The sequence below is a fragment of the Pectinophora gossypiella genome, unplaced genomic scaffold (genome assembly GCF_024362695.1).
Source record: "Pectinophora gossypiella unplaced genomic scaffold, ilPecGoss1.1 Pgos_34, whole genome shotgun sequence".
NCBI lineage: Eukaryota > Metazoa > Arthropoda > Insecta > Lepidoptera > Gelechiidae > Pectinophora > Pectinophora gossypiella.
The window spans coordinates 871,646-882,040 of NW_026063244.1; the positions used below are offsets into that span (position 1 = coordinate 871,646).

Genomic DNA, 10,395 nt, shown 5'->3' on the forward strand with positions numbered 1-10,395 from the left:
GGCCTAAGGCGTTAGATGGTATTACACATCAATCTCTTGACTGACTCTTACAGTCTGCTCGAGAATTAGTAAGCAGCTGGGGGATTCTATGTTTTTCTCTCACTTCCATCCCAGCAAGGAAGTTTTGTAAATATAGAAAGTTTTATTTTAGTTAGGTAAACGTTTAGATATAATTATTTAGAATAGTTTGTAAGTTTAATATCCTTGACATGGATCCAGCGGGTTGTAGAACCCGAAAGGTGAAACGGTGCAGGTAAGTACAGGACCGGTAGTGGGTCCAGCGGTTGCTGAACTCGAAGGGTGAACCCTGGAACCCGGAATTAGTCATTTCAAGAATTGTCCGAATTCCCAGTCTGACTGCCACATGCCGATTCCTTAGCTTGATTGAAGATGGGAAGTGGATAGCAAGCAAGCTTAGCAATCTAAGATGTGGCTGTCAGCAAATTACACACAATAAAAGTGAATTTAGCAAAATAAATTTAGAAAAAGAACAAAGAACAAGATAAATTTATGGTAGGTAGTTGTTTTAAAAAACTATCTAAAAAAATAGTAAAATTGAATATTTTAAGCTGAATAATTTTAATAGCAACGATATTAAACGTATTTTGTACATTAATATTGTTCCATTTAAGAATTATTTAAACAAGGAAAGTTCTTAGGTACAAAGATAACTTTAAGTTGGTTAAGTAGAATTAATTTAGAAAAATTGACAATTTAAATGTTGTTTTGAACATAAAAGATTGCTAATTATGATATAAAATAAGCACTAAAGCGTGAAAATACATTTACACGATGATTATGAAAAATGACAGTCATGCAATGAACAAAGAAAGCATGTACTAGTCTACGTTGATATTTAAACTAATAAAAATAGTAATTGCTACACTTACCCAATTAATGGGGATAACACAACACTATAAATTATTAAATCGTAGACAAAATTAGTAAAAAAAGTACCTATTTAAAAAATATACGAGTAATCGAGGTGTTCTCGCTACAAAGGCAGAAGGATTGTGTCGAACATCCGATCGGAAGAGTAGCGGCTCGGCTGTGGAATGTAGGTACGGCTACCTACGCAATGTGATAATTATTAAAGTCGTACAATATTAACGGAATTATTTTGTAAATAGCTATGTTTTGTTAAATTAATTAGTATAAGTTTATTTATGTAATAATATTTTAGTTTTAAGCAGTAGTTTTTAAGTGTTTTCAATGATAACTTTTTGATAGTTCCTAACAGAAAAACAAGAGCAATTACACTCAGTAGTAAAACGCGGCAGGCGTTACATACCCCCCTTTTTTGGGTAGGATTTTCGCTAAGAAAATCCGCTGACTAAAATGTAAGCTAGTCTGTCCTTCTTACTATTGACCATTCTAAAAATTACGTGGTACACATTCATTTCAACCCTTCCATTCACCCCCCTACTTTCTTTCATCCCTTTCACACACAAACAGTTATCTTATTTCGTTTTAAGTGACTGCGTCCTTTCCAAAAAGAGTACTAGACTTTTAACCGCAGCTTAGTACTCACACGTAATCAATAGGAGATTTAAGGTAACCGTTTTTTTTTTTTCTTTTTATAGTATAATTTTCTTATCTTCGGGGTAGGGCCGAAGATAAAATAAATAGAATGTCCTAGGGGTAGGGCCTGGAGATTCAATATTTTTTTTTTGTAAAAAAAAAATTAGAAATACTATATATAAGTAAATATATTTAAGACGGTAGGTAGTTTTAGTAAGTAAGACATTGTTTTAGGCTAGTTTTGGATTTTTTAGTATAGTTTTAGTAAGTGTAGTTTTAGTTTTTTTTTTTTTTTAAGGTAGTATGTAAGGTATTTTTAGAGAATATTAGAAGATATTAGAAGACGCATGCCATGCTCAAGATTTAAGTTTTTGGCAGGCCTAAGGCGTTTGATGGTATTACACATCAATCTCTTGACTGACTCTTACAGTCTGCTCGAGAATTAGTAAGCAGCTGGGGGATTCTATGTTTTTCTCTCACTTCCATCCCAGCAAGGAAGTTTTGTAAATATAGAAAGTTTTATTTTAGTTAGGTAAAAGTTTAGATATAATTATTTAGAATAGTTTGTAAGTTTAATATCCTTGACATGCCATGTACCCAAACTTACTCCTCGTTCGTCCTCTAAATCATAGACCAACGGAGATCTTTTAGCAACAACTTTGCATTTTATGAATTTAGGTGCTAGTTTTTTGGAAAATCTATTGTCCTTGTCGCTCTGGTAATAGGTGCGTTTCCATACGGTGTCTCCCACATTGAATTCTACGTTTTTACGACGTAAATTATAGTAGCCACTATTTCTTGAGTGTGCTTTTATTAGAGAGGCTTGCACTTTTTCAAATATTTTACGAAGCGCACCTATGTTTTCGGCATACTCGTCTCTGGGGCTGAAAATCAAATCTTCCGCAACGACTGTGTCCAAGTAATGAGACCCGCAAGTGACGAGTTCTCGCCCGTATATCAGAAATGCTGGTGTGAATCTGCTAACTTCATTCACAGAACTATTTAGGGCAAATTGTATTTTTGCAATATTTAGGTCCCAATATCGATGGTCGTTTTCAATAAAGCTTGATACGGCAACCATAATCGTTTTATTGTATCGCTCGACAGAATTAACTTGAGCAGTATACTTAGGGCAGTACTGTACATTTGGTATCTTGTAATTAGTAAACAGTTGTTTCAAAGTATTGCTAACAAACTGTTTACCATTATCCATAAGGACAGTACTTGGAACTCCGTGAACCAGAAAGACCTGCTCCTCGAGAATCCGTGTTATAATATCAGCAGTAGCACGACGTATGGGGAAAATGAGTGTATATTTAGAGAAGCAGCACGTTACCACAAACAAGTAAGAGTTTTGACGTCTTGTTGGGGGCAGGGGTCCAACGAGATCCATGCTGATCATCTGAAAAGGTCTGGAACACTCTTTGGGTCGACCCATGACACCAAGGGTTGCGTGATTTGCATGTTTGTGAGAATTGCATGTATCGCACATGTTAACGAAGTTGGTGACGTCGCGGTGCATATTTGGCCAGAAATAGTTTAACGAGAGACGTTTGTTAGTCTTGAAGATACCGAAATGTCCAGATGTGGGTTCGCTATGATTTTTTGTAATGATGTCCTTACGCTGTTCCAGAGGAATAACCTCCTTCCACTCGAATTCTCTAGTCAACGGGTTTAAACTCTTGACAAATCGAAACAGCTTGTTATCAGTTACTCTGTAATTTAGATAAGAAGATGGTGTATTTATGCAACCGTTGAAGATATTTAAGTACCAACTGTCCGATGTGGCAGGAACAAGGTCGTTGGAGCTGGAAGGATCCGTTGTTACCGCCGAAATGGGTACAGCATGGGAAAGAAAATCTGGAACGACATTGTCCTTGCCACGTCGATGCTTTATTTCAAAATTATAGGCCGATAAACGTACGCCCCAGCGAGCTAGTCTACCGGTAGGGTTATTTAGATTTAAAAACCATTTTAGGGCGGAATGGTCTGTGAAAACAGTAAACTTCATTCCGTTTTCCAGATAGCATCGCCAATGTTCTATGGCTATCAAGACAGCGAGCGCTTCTCTTTCAGTCGCGCTATAGTTGCGCTCCTGATTAGATAAGGATTTGCTCATATAAGCTATGACTTTCTCCTCACCATCTTGTCTCTGAGTCAAGACAGCACCAATGCCGAAGTCGCTTGCGTCAGTATGGACCTCGAATGGCTTGGAGTAGTCAGGGCAGGTAAGTATAGGGGCGGATACTAAACTTCCCTTTAGTTTTGAGAAAGCTGTATTGGCCTCCGAAGACCAAACAAAGGGCGGGACATTCTTTCCCTGCGAAGTCAATTTATTAAGAGGGGCTGCGAGAGTGCTGAAATCAGGGATGAACCTCCTGTACCAAGAAGAAGCACCTATAAATCGCCGAACTTCCTTGCGATTAGTAGGTGTTGGATGGTTCACAATGGCTTCGACCTTTTCTGGGTCAGGATGAAGGCCGTTAGAGTCCACTACGTAGCCCAAGTACTTAAGTTGGCTCCTGAAAAATTGGCTTTTCTTAAAATTTATCGTCAGATTAGCTGACTTAAGTTTCTCGAGAACTCTTAGCAGAAGAGAGATATGCTTCTCAAAGGTGGGTGAGACAATAATGATGTCATCTACAAAAACGAAGACCATATATTCAAATTCAGGGCCATAGAAGAGTACGTCCACCAAACGTTGTTGGGTAGCTGGTGCATTTGTTAGGCCGAATGGCATAGATTTAAATTGAAAGGTTCCCCTGGATGGTATGTAGAATGCCGTCTTGCACCTATCTTCCTCCTTTATTAAAATTTGCCAAAAGCTCTTGGACAAATCTAAACTAGTAAGATACTTCGCATCACGCAGGTTGTCCAAAATTTCGGAGATGTAGGGAAGTCTGTAAGCGTCTTTCTTGGTGACAGCGTTTAATTTCCTACTGTCGAGACAGAAACGCAGCTCTCCATTCTTTTTAGGAGTCAGTAAAACGGGAGACGACCAAGGGCTCTCACAAGGCTCGACAACATCCTCCCTCAGCATTTCATCAAGTTGCTCTGTTAAGAGCTTTTGCTTCTCAGGTGACATACGGTAATATCTTTGACGAATGGGGGCAGCATCCCCAGTATCAATAGTATGACAAATTAAAGAAGTACGACCTAGTCCTCGTTCCTCGTAAGATATGTTCTGAAACTGAGAGATGATGTTATCAGCAGTAACCCTCTGGGCGCCTGTGAGACTATCATAGGGGCAGATGTGTGCCTGGTTAGTGGCCACATTTGCTGAAGTCAAGTCCAATTCTTTAGATAGAATGACAGAATGTAGATGTTTGGGGAAGATTCCGAACACAGTCCAGAAGTCCATTCCAAGAATAAGCGTGTTTTGAATGCTTGGAACGACATAGATTTGCAGTGTATGAACTTGGTTTTGAAAAGTAATAGGAAGATACAGCGGAAAGGATTAGGAAGTGATAAATATTTAATTGGACGAGACATCTCTATTACTTTATGTTTAAATTGTAATTAGTTTAGTTGAATAGTTATTTTTTTGAGTAAGTGTTGCAAGTACCTGAAGTCTTAATAACTAAAACACAACAAACGGCAGAAGGAAAATAACAAGAAAACAAATGCTACTATCAAAAGTACACAACAATTAAAACACAGGGATAGACAGAGGTTGGCAGTGCAAAATCAAAGATTTCCTTCTGTGCGATGTGGTAGGTTCGATTTTGAGTTTTTAAATGTATGCAATCACCTTGAAAGAGAATTAGTTAGGTATTCCCACAAAGCAACCACAGCACACAAAAGTTGCAATTACAATTCACTTAGAGCTAGACAAAATAATCAGACCAACACCAAAGATGACCAAAAATGCTAAAACCAGCAAAAAGGATACTCAGCTCAGTATTTCCTTAGTTGGGCGCCATTGTCGCGTTCTTATCACGCGAATCAAATAGGTTGTACTTACTAGGGAAAATAAAACGGTATATAGAAATTAAACCAAGTTTATTTCATTAAATCCCTAGCAAGTACATAGATCGGATCTCTGGGTCGCAGGTAATTTGATACTGGCTGAGCACCCTTGGTGCAGTAGGAAAACTACCACTTCCCTGTAACTCTTCCCACGACGACACGGGGTACACCGGCGCGCGCAGCAGGGCAGCAGAAGCGGTGGGGTAAGTATAGGACCGGTAGTGGATCCAGCGGGTTGTAGAACCCGAAAGGTGAAACGGTGCAGGTAAGTACAGGACCGGTAGTGGGTCCTGCGGTTGCTGAACTCGAAGGGTGAAACGGTGCAGGTAAGTACAGGACCGGTAGTGGGTCCTGCGGTTGCTGAACTCGAAGGGTGAAACGGTGCAGGTAAGTACAGGACCGGTAGTGGGTCCTGCGGTTGCTGAACTCGAAGGGTGAACCCTGGAACCCGGAATTAGTCATTTCAAGAATTGTCCGAATTCCCAGTCTGACTGCCACATGCCGATTCCTTAGCTTGATTGAAGATGGGAAGTGGATAGCAAGCAAGCTTAGCAATCTAAGATGTGGCTGTCAGCAAATTACACACAATAAAAGTGAATTTAGCAAAATAAATTTAGAAAAAGAACAAAGAACAAGATAAATTTATGGTAGGTAGTTGTTTTTAAAAAACTATCTAACAAAATAGTAAAATTGAATATTTTAAGCTGAATAATTTTAATAGTAACGATATTAAACGTATTTTGTACATTATTATTGTTCCATTTAAGAATTATTTAAACAAGGAAAGTACTTAGGTACAAAGATAACTTTACGTTGGTTAAGTAGAATTAATTTAGAAAAATTGACAATTTAAATGTTGTTTTGAACATAAAAGATTGCTAATTATGATATAAAATAAGCACTAAAGCGTGAAAATACATTTACCCGATGATTATGAAAAATGACAGTCATGCAATGAACAAAGAAAGCATGTACAAGTCTACGTTGATATTTAAACTAATAAAAATAGTAATTGCTACACTTACCCAATTAATGGGGATAACACAATACTATAAATTATTATATCGTAGACAAAATTAGTAAAAAAAAGTACCTATTTAAAAAAATATACGAGTAATCGAGGTGTTCTCGCTACAAAGGCAGAAGGATTGTGTCGAACATCCGATCGGAAGAGTAGCGGCTCGGCTGTGGAATGTAGGTACGGCTACCTACGCAATGTGATAATTATTAAAGTCGTACAATATTAACGGAATTATTTTGTAAATAGCTATGTTTTGTTAAATTAATTAGTATAAGTTTATTTATGTAATAATATTTTAGTTTTAAGCAGTAGTTTTTAAGTGTTTTCAATGATAACTTTTTGATAGTTCCTAACAGAAAAACAAGAGCAATTACACTCAGTAGTAAAACGCGGCAGGCGTTACAACATCACCCGTAGTCCGTAGCAGGTACGTAATCTTCGGAACAGCAAAGCACATCCGCAACAGAACAATTGCCACGTGCGCGGAAAGGTCTTTAAGACGTTCCTGAGTGACACAGAGAAGGCGAGTGCGAGAAGAAAGGGCCCCAGGAACTCCATCAAGAAAAATTGGAGACCCCAAAAGGGTGAAATCAGAAACCGAAAGTTCCTTAAGGCCTGGCAGAATCGAACAGAAACAAGTGAAGTGTGAACGAGCCTCTGTACTGCAGGGGAAAAATTCGCATTTGGAGGGATTAACCACTAGACCTAGTTCTTTGAGACGAGGAATAAGGGTCTCAAGATCCTGAAGAACGTCTTCTGGTTTCCCTCCTATTGTGCCATCATCCAAATACCATACATTCAGGGTCGATTTGAGTTCGACTATGATTTTGTGTATGGCCAGACTGAAGACTAACGGCCCGAGCGGATCCCCCTGCTGAGCTCCCACTTGAGAAAGGATGAGGTTGTCACCATAGAAAAGCTTCGACGGAGATTTATAAACCTGATGAAGGAAAGGATAGAGAGAAGGAACTTTTTCTTTAACCTCACTCAATAGAACGTCTCTTTCCAAAGTATTAAACGCGTTGCAAATATCAAGCTTCAGTACAATGCTGTCCGAGTTCGATGGTTCCATTACGAACGACCGCGTTGCGTGGATGGCCGCCTCACAACCCAGACGCGTCCTAAAACCCAACTGGTGTGGCTGGAAATAACCGGCCATGTTATTTTTTATGGCGCGACACGCTAATTTGGCAGCCAAACGACGAAAAACGCTGCCGACAGCTATAGGCCTTATACCGCCGTCTTTTTTGGCCAACGCGCATAAGAAGGCGCCGTACAGATAAGGGCATACTTGGGCATTCACTTGCCCACTAAGCAAAAAATTTGTGAGTTTCACCAAGCATCCCAGAAGACGGCACCCATTTTCCCCAGCCGACACAGACGTTAATTCCTTGAGGTGGTTGGGACGCAATCCATCCAAACCCCCCGCAGAGCCACTATAAAACGAATTAATTTTATCTTGATATTTGAACTGTACGTACATGACAGTAATCAAGATGGGTTACAATCAAAGCAAACAGGAGCAAAATAATGTTGCTTTGACTCAGTCAGTATCCAACAAAGTCATGGGAAACAGAGTCAGTTTGATTGAAATTGCGGTCATCGTTCTTTCCATCGTCGTCGTGTTGTCTGCGCTATGCTGTCTGAGAGACCAACTCAGAAAGCGGGTGCGGAGCTGGTTCCACAAGGAAGCAGCCATAGCGGGCTGGTCTCCACCTGTGGTAAAAGTACACACGGTGCAGCCGCCGACTACTCCCAGTAGTAACGACGGATATTAGTGATGTGATGGTGTAAAGGAAGAATTGTGTGAAAAGTGTAAATGGGCGAAAATGTTGCGGAAATTAATGTTAGTTAGTAGGTATGGTAGGAACGTAATGTTTTTTTTTCTTTGTATTGAGATTTAAGCAAATGTGTATTAATCTAAAAATATAATAACGATAATGAATTTCATTTTATTGTGAGGAGGAGATAGGCCTCCTTTTATAAATAAAAGTCCGAACTATGATGGGTATCTTCTATTGTTCATCAACATACACGGATAGGACAGAATAAACACACAATCACAATAAATTATATAAAAATCTCAGAGCAAGTTAAAAGTGCACCTGTCGCCTAGCAAGCCTTTCACCCAAGAGAGAGAGGTGAGGTGCGGGGGCGAGCGGTGTGACATATGGCCAAGCGTGAGTCGAATTTATTTGGCACTGGCTACAACATCATTCAGCCTTGTCATACGCCACACCACCCCCCAAGGCAGAAAAATAGCCCAACCCGAAAGACACAATGATATTATTATCTTACAATGCAACCCCAAAGGAAACAATTATACATTCTTGTAATAAAAAGAAACATTTAGGTATATAATGCAACATTTCAAAAAAAAAAAAAATGCTGAAAAGTAACCACTATACAACACAATTGAATAAAACATTTGAATAATGCTTTGGAAGTATCCAAAGAAACAAATTAAACTCTTATACAAACTGCTAACAATCTTAACTAATTTGTAACTTATTAATAAGCATAACTTATAACTAAGTATTAAGATAAACATAAAGGTACTTTGTACAAGTATGACAAGTAACATTAATGTTGTTACATACTGCGGGCAATATTAAAAAATAAAAAAAACAATAACAACTAGTTTGTGATAATAAAAAGAAACACATGCATTGTTAGGTACATGGACACCTAATATAAAACAAACATCAATAAAAGAATGAATTGTTTAGTAAGTATAGGTAAATGTAAAAATGTATTATAAGTACAACAAAACAAAGGTATGTATAACTGAAAAGGTAAATGCAATGTGTGAGCATATGGGAGGACGACAGTAGGACAGTTACAAATCCAGACGGTCCTTAAATCTTACGTTACGACCGGACCGCGTAGTGTACTGCGGTTTGCTGTTATCAGTAGGCGTAGGTCGAACAGTAGGGGCAGGCGAGACTGGGGGCGCAGTTGGTGCAGCAGGCATCACCGGAGCAGCAGGAACGGGCTCGGAAGTCGCAGGTGAGTGCGCGATGGGTACCCGGGTGGCTGGTGAGGTGGGGATATCTAGTATGTACGCCGGTTTGACGCGGTCAACGCTTACCTGTACATTCTTATCACCTATGGTGATGGTGATAGTTTTATCCCTCCTAGACACGACCTTGTACGGTCCTGTGTAAGGCGGTCTAAGAGAAGGCCTGACTGTGTCATCCCTTAAAAAAATGTGAGACGCGGTGCTGAGGTCCTTCGGTACAAAGATGGATTGCTGGCCGTGTCGCGAGGCAGCTATGGGTCGCAGACGAGCCATGTTCCGACGCAGTTGAGTTGCGAAGCTCTGCAGGTCCTCGAAGCGGTCCTGATTGGGTTCAGCAGGGGAAATTAGCTCACCTGGCAACCGTAGGGGTTCTCCGTACACGAGCTCCGCTGCTGAACACTGCAGATCTTCCTTGAGGGCAGCACGCATACCTAGCAGGACGACAGGTAGCGTTTTGTGCCAGGTGTCCTCATGACACATTAGAGCGGTCTTAAGGTGTCGGTGCATGCGTTCGACGAGGCCATTCGCACACGGATGCTAGCTCGTCGTGCGAAGACGCTTGGAGCCGAGGATCTGCATAAGGGTCTGAAACAGAGAGGACTCAAACTGCCGACCTTGGTCGGTCGTTACGAGAGTGGGAACACCGAAACGTGAGACCCAGCCTCGGAAGAAGGTCTCTGCACACTCCTCTGCCGTCATGTTGACCATCGGCCAGGCTTCTGGCCAGCAGGTGAATCTGTCCACTGCTGTGAGACAGTACTGGTAGCCATTGCTGGAAGGAAGAGGGCCAATGATGTCAATATGTACATGGTAAAAACGTTTTGTCGGGCTGTTGAAGGTGCCGAGTGGTGTGGACGTGTGC

General features: G+C 40.3%; 1 protein-coding gene and 1 long non-coding RNA gene across 2 annotated transcripts; both read right to left on the bottom strand.

The window, feature by feature from the left end:
- Positions 1 to 271: 271 nt before the first annotated feature.
- Positions 272 to 2,464, bottom strand: LOC126381058 (uncharacterized). Its single transcript, XR_007568660.1, has 2 exons — positions 958 to 2,464; positions 272 to 307 (listed from the first exon to the last, which is right to left on the bottom strand). It is a non-coding gene; the product is annotated as an uncharacterized LOC126381058 (long non-coding RNA).
- Positions 2,465 to 9,350: 6,886 nt separating this feature from the next.
- LOC126381069 (uncharacterized) lies at positions 9,351 to 9,962 on the bottom strand. The gene has a single exon (XM_050030611.1). It carries the CDS (start codon positions 9,960 to 9,962, stop codon positions 9,351 to 9,353), a length of 612 nt encoding a protein of 203 aa, XP_049886568.1.
- Between the last annotated feature and the right edge of the window lie 433 nt (positions 9,963 to 10,395).